The sequence below is a fragment of the Thrips palmi genome, unplaced genomic scaffold, assembly GCF_012932325.1.
Source record: "Thrips palmi isolate BJ-2018 unplaced genomic scaffold, TpBJ-2018v1 HiC_scaffold_17, whole genome shotgun sequence".
NCBI lineage: Eukaryota > Metazoa > Arthropoda > Insecta > Thysanoptera > Thripidae > Thrips > Thrips palmi.
The window spans coordinates 5,529,123-5,548,915 of NW_023144626.1; the positions used below are offsets into that span (position 1 = coordinate 5,529,123).

At 58.0% G+C, this 19,793-nt stretch overlaps 1 protein-coding gene across 1 annotated transcript in view; it reads left to right on the top strand.

Annotated features, from left to right (window-relative positions):
• Window positions 1-19,544, top strand: part of LOC117643796 — a 56,908-nt gene extending 37,364 nt beyond the window's left edge. The window contains exons 2-7 of the mRNA XM_034382893.1: window positions 5,775-6,146; window positions 13,143-13,272; window positions 14,991-15,181; window positions 15,251-15,286; window positions 17,994-18,063; window positions 18,141-19,544. Of these exons, the coding sequence (XP_034238784.1) occupies window positions 5,775-6,146; window positions 13,143-13,272; window positions 14,991-15,181; window positions 15,251-15,286; window positions 17,994-18,063; window positions 18,141-18,153 (812 nt within the window). The 3' untranslated portion in view covers window positions 18,154-19,544. The remainder of the gene's footprint in view (window positions 1-5,774; window positions 6,147-13,142; window positions 13,273-14,990; window positions 15,182-15,250; window positions 15,287-17,993; window positions 18,064-18,140) is intronic.
• The last annotated feature ends 249 nt before the right edge of the window (window positions 19,545-19,793 follow it).

The window sequence follows — 19,793 nt, forward strand, 5'->3', positions numbered from 1 at the left end:
CGTCGCGTCGCGGAGGGAGGAGTATTTCCGCCCCAAATGGAACAATAACAGTGGCGGGGCTCTTCGTGCAACTTCGCGGCGCGCCATCCCAGCGCAGCCCAGCGCAGCCTCGAAGGATATTTATGTAGTTTTAGTTTGGCCGGTTCCGGCCGGCCGCCCTCCTACGACATAACTTGAAATTAGGACCAACTTGTGTAATTTTTGGGTTGTTTTTGCCGTGCGCGCCGCGCTGGGGGGTTGGCGCTGCGGATCCCCCTCTACTCCGGGCGTTGCGTCCTCATCGCAGTGTAGTGCCACCGTCGTTCCGTCGTTCCGAGGCAAGGCGGGACTCAAGTGCCGCACCGCGCCGCACCGCGCCGAGGCCTGTATTAAATTTTATACTTCCGGTGCGTCTCGCCGCCGCCTCGGCCGCCACGTCTGCGACTGTCATTGTCGGGATCGACTTCCCGTCGTCGTGGTGGTCGTCGTCTTGGTGGTCGTCGTCGTGGTGGCAGGCTCGGACTGGCCCCCAAAAGGCCCCCGATCATCATTGTTTTTACCCTTCATGACCAACTTTGTGAGGCTACCGCTCCCAAACTAGTTGCGGTCAATAGCCTTCCCGATACAGGGCATGACAGAGTAGGGTCTTAAGAATACTAGGGCGTCGAGGGAGGCTTTTTGCGGCAACTAGATTGGACACAGTGGCCGCCCAAAATCAGCAAATTTCCGAGATTCGACCACGTTTTGACCAACTTTGGTCCCGAAATCGTTGCGGTCAAAGGCTATATCGTTGTGGTCAACGTCTTCCCGATACAGGGCATGAAAGAGTAGGGTCTTAAGAATACTAGGGCGTCGAGGGGGGCCTAGCGGCAACAGGGACACCTGGTCGCAAAGTGAAAATCGCAAATTCCGAATTCCCCCACTTTGATCAACTCGGACCCCGTACCCCGTTGCGGTCCCAGAGGAAATCGTTGGGTCCCTCCCCTTCCTCGGGGGATGAGACTGGGCGGGCTGGGGCGGGGAGGCCGCGGGAACCCAGTTCCAGGTGGCCGCCCCAAAACAGCAATTCCAGGAATGAAAGATCCCCAACGCGTTTGGGGGGAAAGTTTTAAATTTCCCCATACGGGCGGAGTGGGCTTAAGAATACTAGCCTCGGGGGGCGAGGGCGAGACGCGGGCCCCTGGCGGGAAAATTGGGAAAAACCCGGCCCCGTTGGCCCGGCCGTGCCGGGGCACCCATCCCTTTGCGGTCCACCCTTCCAAGGAGGTCCTGGCCGTCGTCCTCGTCCTCGCCATCGCGACTGGCGGGCTGGGGCGGGCTGGCCGCGCTCCCAGTCCGGCTGGCCGCCAAATAGCCTCTACACCAGGAATGAAAGATCGCACGCGTGGGTGGAGTTTACTTTCGCACGGGCGGCTCCAACGCCTCCAGCCTCGGCGGCGACGCGAGACGCGGCCTCTGGCGAAATTAGGATAAATCAGCGGTCTGGCCGGAAGTGCCGGGGAATGCCATCATTTGCGGCTCAAGCTATTTCAAGTCGAGTCAGTCCAACTGTCAGCCCAACTGCCGCCCCGGTTCGTTGCGGCGCGGCGGCGCGGCGGCGCGGCGGCACGGCCCCTTACGACGGCGACGTCGGCAACCCGCCGCGCCGCCGAGTCCGGCGGGCTGGCCTACCCGCTGCTCGTCGGGCGCTCTCGACGGAGACTGTACCGCGCGGGCCTCTCTGGCGGGGCGCAGTCAGTCACTCTGCGCGGCTCAAATTAAAATTCCGCGCCCTCGACGCGCCATTGGGCCATTTGCACAGCCCTAGTGCAACCACTCCCGCGTTTGACTCGTCCAAATTTGGGGCGGGCGCTGGTCGCGACGCCGTGGCTGCCGACGGCTGCAAACAACGATTTCCACCTCTCTGCCGCCCCCTTTCCACGTGCGGCTGAGTGGCGGGGCGGGGCGGGGTGGGGCGGGGCGGGGCCGCCCTACTCAAACAACCCTTAACGGCGGCGCCCCTCCCGACTAGGAAGGGATATGCCTCGGGTGACCCTGGCGACGACCGCCTCCCCCCCCCCTTTTCAGATCAGATTACCGCGCGACACCACTACCCGCTGCACTGTTGATCCGCTGCACTGTAAGACCGCGTGAAAAAAAAAGGGGGGGCGGAAAAGCGGAGGAAATTAAGGGGCGTAGAAAAAAGCGGAAATTGTATCGATAGGGAGGCCGGGCCTCGTGTCAGCCTGCCTGCCTGCCTGCCTGCCTGCCTGCCTGCCTGCCTGCCTGCCTGCCTGCCTGCCGTGGGTAAACAGACGCCGAAAAATAAAGGCATTCGCCCTGTCCGAAAAGTTGTTCGCTACATAAATTAAAATGGCGTAGAAGAGTGACGGCGCGGCGTTCGCCGACTGACAGTTGTAAATATTTGAGCCGGACGACGGACTGCAGGCGAGTTGTCGCTGCGCGCCGAAAATTGGAAAAAAGGACTCCGCTCTTTGCTCTGGCCGCGCGGACTCGACGGCCATGGCGGCCTGCCGGGGCTGGCAGGCAGGCGGGGCTGGCGAGGCTGGCAGCCCGGCGGGGCGCGAGAGCCAAAAGTTAGTCCTTTGGTGCGTCGGCCGCGCTGGCCCACCGGCTCACCCTCCAGCAGCAGCCAGCTACCACTTCTTGTAACACACTTCCCGTCATTTTCAACTTTTCTCTTTATGTCACACATAAAAGTGAGGAGGCGGGGGACCGGGGAGGCCTGCCACACCCCCGCTCCGTGACGCCACGCCCCGCCACGCCCCGCCAAGCCGAGACTCCTCAACTCGCCCTCTTTCCTTTTTAACGAAGTGTAACAACTTGTTTCCCCGGTCAGGGCAGGCCAGGGCACGGCAGGGCAGGGTGGCCCCCCGAGTACCGCGTGCCGTGTCGTGTGCCCCGCGGCGCGTGGATCGGCCTCAAGTCTGCCCAGTCGCTGTCCGAGACGGGAAGACTCGGGGACTCGGGGAGCGAAAAGGACAAGATTAACCCTTTTATGGCTTTGGTGACCCCGCGGCTGCTTAAAAGGTGGCTTTAAGTTTCGAATCGTTTCTTTTGTTTTATTTTGTTTTGTTTCGTTTTTTTGTTTGTTTGTATATTCCTTCCCAGAAATTACGTATTCCCTTTAGAATGCCACGCCGTGAGCAATGGGCAGTGGCCACCCACACGCATTGCCGGTGAAAATGCGCTGCGCGATAACACACACACACACACACACACACCTCTGAAAATACACACACGCACACACACAGACTCACCGACGCACACACTCGCCACGTTTCACTTCTCCTCCATCGCTCTTGTCATCGCTCCATAAATATATTTATAAAAATTCAGACGGAATGTAAATGCGTCCGCGTGCGGGACACGCCCGTGACAGTCTTTTTATTCACGACCGCGTGACGTCGCCGCGTGTGGCGGCCGGCCAGGCGCCAGGCCTGGGCGTTCGTCGCTCTGTCTCGCTCCCACCCGCACGGGTAGCCCCGTGAGGGGCGAGGGAGACAGAGCGACGACAGCGGCGCTTCGAAGCGCCTGCAGGAGAGGTAAGCGGATTGCCCTAAACTGCCCCCTTCCCCTCCCCCCTCCCCCCTCCTCCCCCTGCCGCCATCTTGGCCCCTCTCTCGGATCACCGCCCTTTCCCTCCCATTCATTCCGATCCCTGGAAGCTCTATACTGTACGAGGTAAAATGAGAGAGCCAAATCGTCTTGTTTTTCTTTTCCCTTCTGTTTTTTCCGGCCGCGTTGGTCTTACCTTTTTTCTCTCAGTTTTTTGCCCCTCTTGACGACGATGGCTCGTTCATTACCTGTGCACCCGACCGCCTGGCTGATTCCATATTGGCTCCCCCCCCCTTCAATTCCCTGCCCGGCAACCTGGAAGAGCCGGGAAAGGCGGAAATATGAGGCGCGTTCATTGGAAGCGGCCGAGCGTATTCAACAAGCAGGTGCCATAAGACGGTTACACTACACTCAAAGCGCCGTGTTTCATAGATGGCGGATGGTTTTGGACTCATCGACCATCCGCCAGTGTACGCGCCAGTGTAGACGGCCGGGATGTGTCAACCGGAACGGGCTGCCGAGCTGCTCGAGTCGAGGCGAGGGCACGGTGATGACGTCAGCTGTCACCCTGCCACCTCTCTGGCCGCGGTCTGGTGCATTATGCAGTGTGGTGGCCATCTCGCAGCCTGATTACGGTGCACTTGTGACGCACGTGGCTCTACGGTGCAGTAGCCCATCATTGTCGGGCCTTAACTTCGGGCCCAATCCTCCGAACGTTGTGTCAGATCTTTCTCATCAATGTCACAGCGAACCTTTAACCTTTAAGGCAATAACACAACCGCCCCCTTACCCCGGAAAGAAAGTGCAATATTTCGGTCAAGTTTCTCGATAAGGTTGCCTTTATTGCCGGCAATCTACCGATGAGGTCCACGTCGTCATCGTCGTGGCCGTCGTCGTGGTGCCCGCAGGGGAGAGCCGCCCCGGCCCGCCACCGCCACACCGCACCCCGCCGTACCTACTTCAATCCATCCGCTTTTTACGAGGTTCGTCCCTATCACTCTGAGAGCCGGCGCACACGGCACTGTGCTGGTGCACTAGACTGCAGAACGCACCAACACACACGCCACACGCACACACTCACACACACACACACACACACACAAGCTGAGTGCCACTCGATTTGCATGCGTATCGCCCCCAGGCCCAGGCTTTTCTGGTGATGGTCAGCGCGGTGGGGCCGCGGCATGGCACGGCCACAACAAGTGCCGAGCGGGCTTCCGCCATGCCCTGCCAATGCCTGGCATTGCCACGGATTTTGAAATTCAGTCAAGGCGCGGCTGAGGGGACTACGCGCGCCTGCGTGTGTGTGTGTGTGTGTGTGTGTGTGTGTGTGTGTGTGTGTGTGTGTGTGTGTGTGTGTGTGTGTGTGTGTGCCATTGGCTGCATGGTTAACTAAGCCGGCCAGAATCGGCCGCGTAATGTCGTTTTCACACGTCACTATTCAGGTCGACGTACGACTTCCTTCTTCTTCTTCTTCTCCTTCTCCTCCTCCTCCTCCTCCTCTTCCTCCTCCTCCTCCTCCTCCTTTGGCGTGCTCTCTGCAGAGAAATAAAGAAATGAAAGCAAGCGCAGCCTTGATGAAGCCGTGTACAAACATAAACAAAACTCGCATCGTCGGGGCCACGCGTCGCCAGGGGTATCTCTTGTCCGCGCTCCGCGCTCCGCGCCCGGCAGCCGCCACCACAGCGCACCGCAAGCACCGCAGCGGCGCGCAAGTTTGAAAAGGAGAGTTGGAAAGAGCAGGGTGTGACAACGCGGTGCCAGCGCAGCCTGCGCAGTCTGCGCCTGTTCCAGGGGTGCAGGTCGCCTGACACAGTGATTGATATGGTTAGCCTCACACACGTCGCTCCACGATCCATCAGCCTTTGTCCCCCCTCCCCTCCCGCTGCGCTGGGAAGGGTGGGGGGTGGGGGGCGTTGAAGAGCGGCTTCGTGTCACATCTCTATCACACAGCAGGGCGTCATACAGTGGAGGGTCGCGGCTGCGGGGAAAAGATAGACTACTTTTGTAGGCTCGCCACCTACACCCACACCTTCACACAGACACTGCTCTCACACACACGCGGGCGCCACACTGTACGCACACACTCAAACAAGCCTAACTTTCCGCGCGGGGCTGGGAGAAGGTCGAGGTGCCCCGGGACTTTTGCTCATGCGAAAAGTTGGTTGACAACTCGCACCGCCATTCGCGGCCCATCAAAGTGACGCGAAGGTGATGTCTGTCTCTCTCTGTTGCAGGCGCGTGCCCGGTGCAGATCACCCACCTACGCGTGCCGCAGTACGTCGCCAACGGGTCGCACGCCGCCGTGCTGGACTGCGAGTACCAGCTGGGGCCGCGGGAGAGCATCAACGCCTCCGGCCTGGTGGTCAAGTGGTTCTTCAACGACGGGCCCGCGCCCGTCTACCAGTGGATCCCGCCCAACCGGCCGCAGGACCTGGGCCTGCTCAAGGGCCGCCTGGACCTCTCCTACCAGGCCTCCAAGCTGAACGCGTCGCGGCACCGCGCGCTCTACATCCGGAACCCCACCACCGAGCTGTCCGGCGAGTGGAAGTGTCTCGTGTCCACCTTCGACGACGAGGACTTCATGACCAAGAAGATGGTTGTCTATTGTGAGTACGGCACTGCCAAACAACACTGCCAACAAAAAAATAAATCCCAGCTTCGGGTTATCTTATCCCAGCGTCACGGGACGGCGGTGCACTTAAATTTCTATGAATTCGATATCCTCACTTTGACGCCGAACGCTCCACGAGATACAGCCCGCTGACATTAGCATACCTGTTAAGTTGGCAGCACGTCCTTTGACACCACATCGCGTCCCCACCACGCGTGCGCGGCGCGGCGTGCGGCACTGTTTGCCTTCTGGTGGCGTGGCGTTACCCGCGAGCGCTCTTCGACCCCGTCAACTAGTTGCCCAAACTTGGCCCGTGTGTTTGAGTGCAGGCTGTGCGGTGTAATAATCCGGCACGTTGGTAAACCTGCGACTGTCTAACCTAACCCAGATAGAACACACTACTCTGCGCGTGGCGGGAGTGTCGCTGCTGCCAACCTGGCGGCGAGGTAAAAAATAAATTTAAAAACAGAGTTACGTGTTTCGTGAACGAGGGGCCTTATTTGGAGGCGTGGTGGCGCGCAGATAGGCTGGCCGGCGGTGGGCTGGCGGGGCTGGCCAACAGGCCGAAGGGGCCCGCAGCGTTCGGGGCGGTAAACAAGGAGGGAAGGCCAGTTCGGCCGTGGGGCTGCCGTAGGGCTGGCGGGGCGTGGCGGGGCGTGGCGGGGCGTGGCGGGGCGTGGCGGGGCGTGGCGGGGCGTGGCGGGGCGTGGCGGGGCGTGGCGGGGCCGGCCGCTACAATCTCTCCGGACCAATTTCGCCTCCTTTCCAAAGAGCCGACCAATAAGCGAGGCCGGTCAAGCGGTAGCGGAATGGAGGGAGGGGGCCGTCGCTAGTTCCCTCGTCACGGCGCCGAGCGCGGCGAGCGCGGCGTGGCCCATTTCGGCGCGTCCGTTTAAATAACCAGGTTTGCGCGCGCGGCTCGGAGCAAGCTCGGGGCCCATTTCCGGATGACGCGGCGCGCGGCGAGGCGGAAGCGAACCGCTGCGGCGTGGAGGCTGCGGCGTGCTGCGGCGTGCTGCGGCCCGCAGAGGAGGAGAAGGAAGGCCGCGGCGACGACAGAGGGCCGCCATTTGGAAACACGGACTTTGCGCTCTCGTTTGGACCAAGAAAAAAAACAGTTTCTGTCCAGTTTTTTTTTTTTTTAGAAAAATAGATTTTTTAATGCTTTTAAAATTTGTTTTTGAAAGTTACGTCAAGTCAGAAAAACCATCTCTTTTTTTAATAATGATTGTCTTGAAATGAATTTAAAACACCTCCCCCTCCTTGTGGAGTTTTGTTGAAAACTATGCGGCTCTGAACTGATGTAGTTGGTGCGGCCAAAAGTCAGAATTTTGCTAGCCACTTTGAGCCCCTCCGCTCACATCGCAGTGGAGTGGGGGATGTAAAATTCGGAAATAATTGGGGCGTGGCGGTGCGGGCGGTGCCTATCCTGCGTGTAGTTCGGGGCGTGATGGTGCCCCTTATCTGGGCCGGGGCTTCATCATCGCTAAGAAGGCTTAGCAGTAAACCGGGCTAGTGTCGTTTCCACGAGTGGCGCGTCCGAGCCGAGCCCAAGGCGCCCAAGGCCGGCGCGTCGCAGGCGGAGCCGAGCCCGGGCCGCAGTGACGCGCTCCCCCAGGGCGTCGCTGTGGCTGCTGGCAGCATGCTGGCAGCGTGCCGGCAGCCCGGCCGGGTTCAAAGCGTTGCAGGTCTGCATCGGAAGGCGTGCGTTAACCACCCTGCGGGCGGCGTGTACCCACTATCCGGGGTAACATTTCGGTACCCACTACGAGGGGTTAACATTTTGGGACCCTCTATCTGGGGACAGTATTTTGGTACATCAGGTGGTAACATTTCTGAGGGTACTATATTGATACTCGCTACCTAGGGGTGCCCTTTTGCTACCCACTTTCTGGACGTGCCATTTTAGTACGTTCCATCTGAGGGTACCATTTTGGTGCTCAATATCGCGCACAACATCCTCGTACTCTCTAAGGGTTGAAATTCGGCACCCTCCACCTGGGGGTAACATTCCGCCAGCCACTTTCGCCGTCTCGGAGTGGTGTGCCCTGCGAGTGCCCTGTTGCTCCCACATCGGCGGGGCCCGGCGGCATGGCAGGGCTCGGGCATATTATTGAGGTAGATGCGACACGCCCCCGCGAAGCGCCACTGGCACACCTGGCGACTGCGTAACTACTGCGTGCTGCCGCGTGCCACTGCGTGCTACTGCGCATCCCTGGTTAATGGCCCCGTTAACTGCATCCACAGCGAGGGCAGCCTCGCCGCGGGCGGCGCGCCGTGGCGGTGAGGGGCGTTGACAGGCAGAAAAAGGAGGGTGGTCGTTGTTGTGCTGCGCTGCACACAGAGGGCACAGAGGGCCCGCACCGCGCTGCCGCACCGCCCTCACGGCGTATTCGCAGTCCACTCTGCTGCGGATAGTGCGCCTACATGCAAATGAGTTTATTAAAAAGAAGAGCCGCCGCCCAGATAAGACTACCTTAGTTCATTCCGCGCTCACATAGCGCCACCTGCATGTTTGCACGACCAACTCATGCATAATTCACTTTGGGGCGGGGAGAGTCTAGAGATGCGTGAGTGTGTGTGTGCACCCGTTTAGTGCTGGTGTGTGGGTGTGTGTTTGTGTTTTTGCGATCGTGCGATTCTCTGCCCCCTGCGCCGGTGGGAGGAATTGAACCCTGGCCAGCTCTGTGAAGAGTCCCCCTCCCCTCACACGCACGCGCGCGCGCGCGCACACACACACACACACACACACACACGTACTCACACACGCGTGTGCGTCAAAGCGTTTGCAATAGATTGTGATTGATGGAGAGCCATTGGAAGCTGGGCATTCAACGGATGCTTCTAGTTTTCGTGTGACACCCCTCGTCGGCGCTCCAGGCCGCTCCAGGCCGCTCCAGGCCGCTCCAGGCCGCTCCAGGCGTGCCCTTGCCGCCGCGTCCACACGCCAAATTTGTGTCAGGCTTTTTTGTGCGTCCATCAGCCAGCGGCAAACCCACAGCGCGGCCTGCATGCCCGTCCGGCCGGTCCGGAAAGGGGGAGGGGGTGGGGGTCCCCGTCGGACCCTCCCCTGCGGGCTCGCCGCTTGCCAGCGATAGCCGCTCCGGACGTCCTGCAGCCAGTGGTGCGTTTGGTGATGGGGCGTGGTACCAGTACCACGCCGCACCGCGTGCGCGCTGGTGATTGTCCCGGGTGAATATGCCGGCCGGGGCGGCGTGGTGTTGGCGTTGGCGCCGAGGTCCAGGCCCAGGGCGAGCTCGGAGGCGGTCAGCACCGCAAATCCCGAGGCGCGTCCGTCCGTGGAGACGACCATCGGCAGCGAGGCCAGGCGACGCCAGCACGCCAGCTCGGAGCGGGGAGGCTGCAATCTGTCCGGATGGCGCTGTGGCGAGGCCGGGCGAGGCCGGGCGAGGCGCCCAGCGCTCGGGGCTCCGGGGGGCTCCGGGCTCGATGACGGAAGCAGGGCCCCGCGCCCCGCTCCTCCAAGTTGGCGGAGGCGAAGCCCAGCGACGCGCGGCTGCCTCCCGGCCCCGTCAAAAATGATTGAAAAAGGGGGCCGAAATCGCGCGCGCGTACGGCTCGCCGGTCTGCATGCTAGTTGACGAGGACGAGCCGGCGAGATGAGGGGGTCGCCCCGCCCCGCCCCGCCCCGCCGCTCCGGCTCGGCGTTAAATTTTCCGCGAGAAGTTTGATGGAAACCGCCCGACCGCTCGACGTCGCCCTCACCCCGGCCGGCCCGCTGTTGTTGTTTGGCTCCGGAATCTGAGGGACGAGGAAATGGCTGCAAGGGAGGCGGAGGAGAAGAAAAACTACAACCCCGTCCCGTCTCGCTGCCCGGCTTGGCCCCGCTCGGCCCGGCCCCGCGATGTGTGCACGCAAGACTATAGCTCTGCCAGCGCAGCTCCCTTCCGACGCAAACTTTGCTCGTTACATTTTTGCAAACACTTATGATTCGGCAATAAAATCCAACTACATTTTGATGATGGAAGTTTTTATCCGGCGCCCCGATGGGCCCTAAGCGATAATAGTGATGAACCCCATTTGGGCGGGAAGCAGGCGAAGCGGGCGCTGAACGGAAGCCTGCCTTAGTGCAAAGTTTGTGCGAGCGGTTCATGCCGCCACCGCCACTTTGCCGGCTAGGCGTCCGCGTCTTCCTGGCGACCAACAACACTGTTCTTCAACGAACGTGACGTCACATTCGTTAGAATGTGAATTTTGTCACGTTCGTTTGAATGTGATGTCACATTCGTTTGAATGTTGATCCACACTTAAACGAATGTGACACCCGCATCAGACGGCCGCATGATGGCCGAGTCACGTTCAAACGAATGTGACATCACACTCAAACGAACGTGACAACATTCACATTCTAACGAATGTGATGTCACATTCGTTGAATAACAGTAAAGGAAAACACCCAGCAAGCCAGGTTGGGCTACATTTTCCTGTTAGTATCGATTCCACGGTGCATCGAATTTCGTCCCCCAACAAGTGGGGTCCTGTATCGCAAGTGAGGGCTCTATTTCAAAACCAACTCATTATTCTAAAAAGAAAATATCAAGGTTGTTGTTCGACAGAAAAAGATGTCCTGATGTTTTTCCATGTCGCATTTCTATTTTTCCTCTCATCCCAACCGAGTCCGGTAAATCCGTGCACGGCTGTCGGCGCTTGCACCGCGCGTTCTGGCCGGCTGACCCATCGTGACCTTCCAGCCGGATCACGACACCGCAGAAGGTCGAAAATGAATAAATCACTGACCAATCCCTCTGACCCGTGCTGAAACTCCTGTATTATAGATGCTGCCGGGCGCGGAGCGAGAGAGAGAGTGGAAGAGAGGGAGAGAGAGAGGTGAGGCGCGCGGGAACAGGGAACGCCGCGCCGGAAAAGAGTAGTGGTCGCGATTCTCCATGGCGCTCGCCCACACACACACACGCGTGCGCGCACTCTTGCGCTCTCTCTCTCTCTCTCTCTCTCTCTCTCTCTCTCTCTCTCTCTCTCTCTCTCTCTCTCTCTCTCTCTCTCTCTCTCTCTCTCTCTCTCTCTCTCTCTCTCTCTCTCTCCCCACACGTGCCCCTTCTCAAAGCTACTGCCCCACCTCAGACGCCTCCTCGACTCGACCCAGGCCGTGGCAGGCCATGGCAGCCCCGCAGACTGATGGCTCGGACGTGCTACACTGGACGGGGCTGCCAAGGCTGCCCGCTGCGCCCTGCCCCTTCCATCGGGGCTGCCAGATTATAGGGGCGCTGGTTGACCGTGCAATGCACTACCACAGCGTACGGCCGCACGGCCCAGCAGGTGCGTCGCTGCCGACAGCTGGCCGCCACACTGTGCACAGCCGTGCCGGGATTAGCCCGCTCGATGTGGTTCCGATATCGATGCAAGCCCACACACTCGCTGCTGCTGGAGAAGAGAGGGAGGTAACTTGGATAAAAAAGCAGTGTGTCTGGCAAAACAGCAGGGGCGCCCGATACCGAGTTTGATGGGTTCTGCCTCATTCTGCTGACCACACAGCACCTCGCGGCGCCTGATATTGCACATCCGTGCTGCCGGGGCACTTCCGGTCAGTTTCCGTCGTGCCTCGCCACACCCTCGTCGTGCTGTCTCTCTCGCACCTACACGAGAAGCCGCTTGGGTGCGAGAGAGACAGAGAGACTGCCCCGGCGGCGCAGCGAGGGCCGTTGAAGCGAGAAGCGGAGTTAACATCCACTGCCTCCCCGGGGAGGAGGAAGGGGAGGCTGACGGGGAGGTGCAGAGGACGCTCTTTCGGCGGCGCGTCGCGGTTGCTTGAGTTCGCGAGCTGAGCGGCGCGGCGGCACCGAAGAGACACCGAAGAGACACCGAAGTGACACCGAAGTGACACGGTGCGGTCGCGTCGTCTGCAGGAGTGTCTGGCGTTGTGGCGGCTAGACTGGGATGACGCGCCCATCCTGTCTCATTACATGGCCCTCAGTGCACCACACTGTTCCAAGTCGATCCGATGCACGACGTGGATCCGGTGCACTGCAAAATGCTTTGCAGACCGGACGCGGAGTTGGCGTTGGCAGCCCCTGGCTTTTTCTTCGCTCCCTCGATGCCTTTTAAAAACTTTTGTTTTAGCTTCCAAACTTGTTGAACTTTTTATTTGGCCTGCTCTGTGTACCTGCGATCTTGGAGTCCCCCTTCCCCCTCCCCCCCTCCCTCCCGGCCGACGTACTGCGTCCGGGGGGCCAGAGGCGTGTCTATGTTGACCGCTTTGCGTATATCCCGGCGAGCCCCCGCAGTCGGTCCTGGGGGCCGGCTGCTCTAATCTGTTAATGTGTCGGCCGCTTCGACCGCGCTTCGGCCACACATTGTTTCGACTTCCACCCCCGGCCCCTCCACTGCCCCGCCGCCTCACTGTCGCACGGAGAAGCACTCTCGGTGCTGCTGGGTGGACGGGGCGGTGGCCAGGGGTGGCCCAGTCAGGCGCTGCCGGCAATACGGGCGCCTCTCCGCGCTCAAGAGGCCGGGCCGCCTCTCGAAAAAGTGACGGGAAACTGTACGCAAGCAATTACAGCGGCGCCCTACACCGTATTTTTCGCGCGCAACGTCCGACGGGCATCCCGACGGGCATCCCGCCGCCCTGGCGGACGTCCTGTTGCCGTCAGGGCCTTCTCCGTTTTAATAACGCCCACCGTGCCCGCGCAGTACGGCACCAATAATAGTGACATGAGGGATGCTGGGGCGCCACGCCGCGCCGCGCCACGCCACGCCCCGCCCGGCGGGGGGCGCGCTCTCTCTCACGCTCCCCCGGCCATGAAGGAAGAGCTGGCGCTACTTCAGCCCGCTGTCTTCCGTGCAATTGCCACGATTACTGCTGCCCGCGTCGCGACGCCCCCCCCCCCTTTCCCACCCTCTCCAGCAGCTGGCCGTGTGAGCCCGCAATAATGAACTCATAATTTCTAATGACGTGGTGGTGGCGCGCTGTGACGAGGCGGCATTTGAATCGAGCCCTTGTTGTTTGGTGTTCCAGCCTACGAGAAGCAGTTCGAGTTGACGCAGAGCCGGCCCGGCCACGAGGAGGCCGTCAACATCACGTGTCGCGCCGCCGGCGTCTACCCGGAGCCCAAGATGGCGCTACTGCGCGGCGGCGAGGAGGACAGGTACTTGGTGCTTCCGGGGTGAGCCACCCGATAACGACATTCCGACGTTTTCCGCTGTAGCTGCGATGTGTGTGCAGTGCCTCGCTGTAATAATGCACGGGTCCATTAGGTTAATGAACGCCAAACACACACGAAATAAAAACGGGAGTGGGGCGCAATGTATGCTTTTAATGCATTCGCGTGTTTTTTGTGCGCCCGGGGACCGCGGCGCTACAAAAACAGCTGTCCCCTTTCCGACAATGCCTTGGCCCCAGGGCTCGTAGGGATGTAAAAATACCGGTAAAATTCAAAGTTACGTAAATAACGGTAAAATACGGTATTTTACCGTATTATACGGTATATTTGGGTAAAGTAAAATTTTATCGTTTTGATCCACTTTGCTGCGATACAGCTTCAAAACTAAGGCGGCTAATCACACTCCGCAGCAAAGGTGTTCTAAAGGAAGGCCCAAAGACCACCCACCCGTTGGAGGAGAGCGATTAGCCGCCTTAGATTAGACGCAGTGGCTGCCCAAAGTCAGCCCAAACGACGATTTCTACACATTTGATACCGTTTTGACGAACTTTGCTGCAATACCTCTCCCAAACTAAGGCGGCTAATTGCACTCCGTAACAAAGGTGTTCTAAAGAAAGGCCCAAAGACCAGCCACCCGTTGGGGGAGAGCGATTAGCCGCCTTAGATCAGATGCAGTGGCTGCCCAAAGTCAGCCCAAACGACGATTTCTGCACATTTTATGCCGTTTCGACAAACTTTGCTGCAATACCGCTCCCAAACTAAGGCGGCTAATCGCACTCCGTAACAAAGGTGTTCTAAAGAAAGGCCCAAAGACCACCCACCCGTTAAGGGAGAGCGATTAGCCGCCTTAGATCAGACACAGTGGCTGCCCAAAGTCAGCCCAAACGACGATTTCTACACATTTGATACTGTTTCGACAAACTTTGCTGCAATACCGCTCCCAAACTAAGGCGGCTAATCGCACTCCGTAACAAAGGTGTTCTAAAGGAAGGCCCAAAGACCACCCACCCGTTAAGGGAGAGCGATTAGCCGCCTTAGATCAGACACAGTGGCTGCCCAAAGTCAGCCCAAACGACGATTTCTACACATTTGATACTGTTTCGACAAACTTTGCTGCAATACCGCTCCCAAACTAAGGCGGCTAATCGCACTCCGTAACAAAGGTGTTCTAAAGGAAGGCCCAAAGACCACCCACCCGTTAAGGGAGAGCGATTAGCCGCCTTAGATCAGACACAGTGGCTGCCCAAAGTCAGCCCAAACGACGATTTCTACACATTTGACACCGCTTTTTTCAAAATTAACAATAGTTTCAAAATTACTAAAAATACCAATTTTACCGGGGCCTGCGTAACATACCGTATTTTACCGTAATTTACCATTCTTTACCGGTAATATTACTTGCTCTTACATCCCTAAGGGCTCGTTGTCGGACACGGCCTGGTGCATGACGATGAAGGCCGGCGGAGGCGGCCAAAACTCTAGACGCGTTTTGAGCTCCAGAGTCGCTGAACAGGCCTCGAACCGGACGTGTGACCCGACCAATGGATTCCTCGTTCGAAGAGCAATCCATTGGTGGGGTCACACGTTCGGTTCGGGTCACATGTAGCGACTATGGAGCTCAAAACGCGTCCGGGATTTCGACCGCCTCCACCGGTCTTCTGGCCCACTGTCAGCCACTGTGTGACGGCCTGCTTCCTTTGCAGCACGCGTCCGCGCCGCTCCGCCGTCCTGCCGGGCGTGTCCGTGCACACGCACGCGCGCTCCGGCGCCTACGACATCGTGGCCACCAAGGTGCTGGACCAGGAGGAGCTGGCCACACCGACCATCCTGACGTGCGAGCTGCGCGTCCCCTCCACCAACTACACGCGACTCAAGAGCCTGGTCTACTACCCCGGTGAGCACCGCGCCTTGTGTGGCGTCACTGCACTGCGAAGCGAGTCATGACGCTCCGTCTCTGTTGCAGGCAAACTCAACTACCCCTACAGCAGCGAGTCCGCAGGTGAGTCGAGCGAGACGCCTCGCGTTACTGCCGCCTTTTACGCCCCCAATTTGTCTCGACAAGGCGCCCCTTTTTACAGCTCTTCATCGGACCGTCTGTTCGACTCACACCTCTTCTTATTTCGACTCCTCGTGTGTCCTTCGCCCACTCTCCCTCTCTCTCTTCCCCTTGGGCATGATTGGGGGTTCGCGTGTGTGATCCAAGGGTTAGGGAAGGGGGAGTCATGATGACACGAAGTAGTGTCACTCGCCCGCTTGTTCTCTGTCTGTGAAGGGGGGGGGGGTGGCAGTCTCTGTGTGGGTGTGTACGGGGGCGGGCGTCCAGTGTGCACACATCAAACCCCTCGTGCGATTAATAAAATGCACAAGGTGATGGACATTCCGGGCCAGCTAACACGTTTCACGAGTCAGCCCCCACTTAGTGCGCGAGTGTGTGTGTGTGTGTGTGTGTGAGAGAGAGAGAGAGAGAGAGAGAGAGAGAGAGAGAGAGAGAGAGAGAGAGAGAGTGAGTGTGAGTGTGTGTGCACGGGAGGGCGCGGGCGTCCCCTGAATTTCGTGACATCCGATTCCCCAGGCTGCCTCGTCAGGCACGCCACGCCACACGCACCCCCGCTGTGTGGCGAGTGTGTGCGTGCGTTCGTGTGTGTGCGTCTGTGTGCGCCCTTACGTCGTACCAAAAAAAAAGGAGGGGATGGAAAGCAAAACAAAGCCGACAATGCATCCCTGAAGTCCTCTTTGGCTGCGAAGCGCTGCGAAGCGCTGCGAAGCTCTGGGAGGACTGCTTTGTCCGGCCGTGCAGCGACGCGCGCCCTTTGACAGCGTTGTCCTTTTCTCTGTCCTCGTCTTGTTTCCGTTTTTTCGTCACCGTTTTTTGCTTACCTTTTTTTTGGCGACCGTCGAAAATGAATGTACGGCGGCAGTAATCCGGGCTTTATTTTGCAATCGGTGGGGCAGTAATCGCGGGGAGTACTAATTGAGCAGTGGGGTGCCCTGCCCGGCCCTGCCCGGCCCTGCCCGGCCCTGCCCGGGGCGCTACATCGCGCGGCGGACCTTTTCAGGGCGTGATCCTCTTACCGGTGCCACATTAAACGACGCCCTCGCCTCCCTGCGTAAGCATGCGGCAAGGAACGGAACAATAATTTGCCCGGAAAAGTTTCCTCGGAGATGGGGAGGGGAACGCGCTAAGGACAGCTTTGATCACCAATTTCGATAGTAATGCCCTATCGCGGAATCAGCGAACCAGAAGTGGAGTGGAAACATAGGGCGTGTCGTGCGGTTTGACAAGAATTTGCGGCCCGCAGCGAAACTGCGCCGCGCCGCCGGGGAAACGTCCGGCGAATGCATGGTTTATTCAACGGGAAAAATTATCATAGAAATGAATAGCCTGACATTCCGTCCGCGGTGATAAAGCAATGAATGGCGTCGACCGGCGTTGCCACCTGCACCGCAAAGTCTTCGAGACCGTTCGACCGCCGCTCTGTCAGCGCCACCGCGCGGACCGACCCCGCGGGGAATCATCAGCGCCGCCAAACGGGCCGAGAAATGGCGCCAAAAAGTTGGCCTCGCGGATCCATGACGCCACGGCCAGGCGCGGCCAGGCAAGGCAAAGGCAGCCCCATTTGCTCAACTTGTTAACTTTCCGGCACAACAAGGATTGAATTTGGGCGCCTGGAACTGGTGCTAACGACGCTAATGAAATGTAAGCGATGGCCGAGGCGCCGAGGCCGCGGCGAAGGATGCCGTGGAGGCCGTAGGGCTGATTGCTGGTGCTGTCTTTGTGGCCTCGGCTCATTTACGGCGAGGTCGGCGTGCCGAACACCGCACAGTGGGCCAGAGGACCGGTGCAGGCGGCCAAAACTCTGGACGCGTTTTCAGCTCTAGAGTCGCTAAACGGGACTCGAACCGGACGTGTGACCCCACCAATGGATTCCTTGTTCGGAGAGCAATCCATTGGTGGGGTCACACGTTCGGCTCGAGTCCTGTTTAGCGACTCTGGAGCTCAAAACGCGTCCGGGGTTTTGACCGCCTCCACCGGTCTTCTGGCCCACTGTGCACCGCCAAGGATACTGCAGTTGCGCGACAAGGATGCCGTGGCCGTTCACAGTGTTGGCCGCTAATGCCTCGCTCATTTCCTCATCGTGCACCCCGTGGCGCGGAGGGTGGGGAGGGAGGGGCGCGGAGGCGGCGGCAAAAGGAGGGCGCGAGACCCACTTATATCCCGGGGCCAGACACGCCCCTCCCACTACAAGCTACATCCAAGGTGTTCCGTCTCCTGCCGGATGCGGGGGAAATAGCTTGGTCTTCTTGGCACCGCGGGGGCGCGGTGGGGTGGGTCGGGGCGGGCGGGGCGGGGCCGCGGCGTCACTGTCGATAGTGGTAGCGACGCCTCGCCACAAATCAAGCGGCAGGGCGTGCACACAGTGCACCGTGCACACAGTGCGCCCACAGGCCCGGATCCAGGTCGCACCTTTGGCCCCACAGGCCAGGCGTACTTACCTTCCGTCGGCCGGGGCTCCGCTCGTTCTTCCAGTGCAGGATGGATCAATTATTTGCCCCAAGCCCCAGCGAGAGGGGGTATGACCTTGTCCCCACTGAGCTCCTCCTGCTCCTCGGGGACCCCTTCTCCTCTTTGTTTTTGTGGCGCCGCGTGCGTGGAGCGGAGGACCAGTTGGCCGCTTCTCACGCCGTTCCCTTCGATTCTGTTGCAGATTCCGCCTTCGCCCAGCGCCCCCTCGTCCGGCTCTTCTGCTCCTGCCTCGCCGTCTCAATCCTCTCCGGGTAAGCGAGCCCTCACATTCACATTGGCGGTCACATTCACATTGGGGCTGGACTCTACTCCCGTTCTCTGTCCGCAGGCTGCTCGCTTGAACGTGGACGGGACGAGCCAGCAGCAGGCTTCAGCACCGCAGTGCTGTCACAGAGTGCCAAGGTCAGGGGGCCCCCTTGCTCCGCCTTGCTCTGCAAGAAACCTGACCAGACGGAGCGACCGGCGACGAGACTCCAGTCAACTAGTGATATAGTGACAGTGATAGTGAAGGAAGGAGGCCACTGAGAACCAGTCATATTGTAATTTAGTTCCTTTTCGTTTCGGTGGCCGTGGGGTGAATCAAGTGAGTGCCTTGTGCGAGGGTGTGCTTGCGTCGGTGAGTGTGTGTGAGTGTGTGTGTGTGGGTCAGCGAGTGTGTGAGTGTGTGAACGGAGCAACGGACGTAGGTGCGGCCGACGGAAGATCGCAGTGTGTTGCCTGAGTGGATTGGATCCGGCTGGAGAGAAGAGCGCCAATTAACTATGTTAGTACCTAGTGACTATTGGAAGAATTACTTTTTTGGGAGGAGTATTTTTTCCCTTTTGTTTTTATGTTAAAGAGCGTCTTTTATTGGGCAACAAGTACAACCGCGTCATGTAGTCGTTATTATACCCAAGTGCACAAGTGTTTTCTTGTGTATGAGTATTTGAGTTCTTACCTCGGCTGTGATAGCACAGTTACACAATTATTATTATTTCATACTAAATGATTTTGTGTGACTAATGTCAAAGTGTCAAATGTGTTCTTTTTTATTTATCTTTTTTTTAAATTCCTTTGCTTTTAAATGTATAGACTACAAACTTCAATTGCGTTTCACTCGAATGCATTCTTTGTTTGGCTCGCTGATATTTTTTTTTATGTATGGTAAATGTTCTTGATCAGTGTATCGCGCATAGAAAGTCAATTTTGAGAGCACAAGTCATGTCAGTAACATCTGTACGATCTAAGTCATTTGCCGTTCCGTAAAAGTAGGCCTGCAATATGCGAGTAGCGTTTTGCTAGAAACTCGAAATTGACATAGACTGAACTGCTCTGTGGGGACAATAAAGGTCTCATAAAGATTAAATATTTTACCAATGCATTATATCTACCTTACAGTCACAATGTTTATGTTAAGTTTAGTTCAAACATAGGTCTTTTTTATTTCTTTTTTCCAAGAAAAGGAAAAGCTGTAAACTTAAGCCAAAGATTCCAACCAAACTGTAGTCATGTATGCATGTGGCATACTAAAAAACCACCAACTCTCTTACTCTATGTATATATCTCTCTTTGGTTGTTGTAAATATAATTGTGTATTATCATTGTTGATTATCTTTTTCACCCCTTTAGGCGTATTCAAAGTTTATGCTAAATGTATGTGCGAGAGACTGCTGTGCTTGAAAGTGATTGTACGGTATTAAAAAATTATGAAAATCATTTTGTTTTTACAAAAATAAATGAAAAAACAAAACACGTTGTCCGTTTATCGAAGAAACAACCCCGTCCTAAAACCCACAAAATAAGAAAAGGGAGGGAGGAATCCGACTAAAAAAAAACACGTGGGCTGCAATAACAAGCGGATCAATCAAAAACAGGAACGCGTTACGAGGGCGGCCACTTATTCCCTGACAAATTGGGGGATCTGAAACTCACCGGTGACAGGAGGGAAAAAAGGCAAATGTCGTTGCACTATTTATTTGGTGCGTTGCGTGGGCCGGCGGAG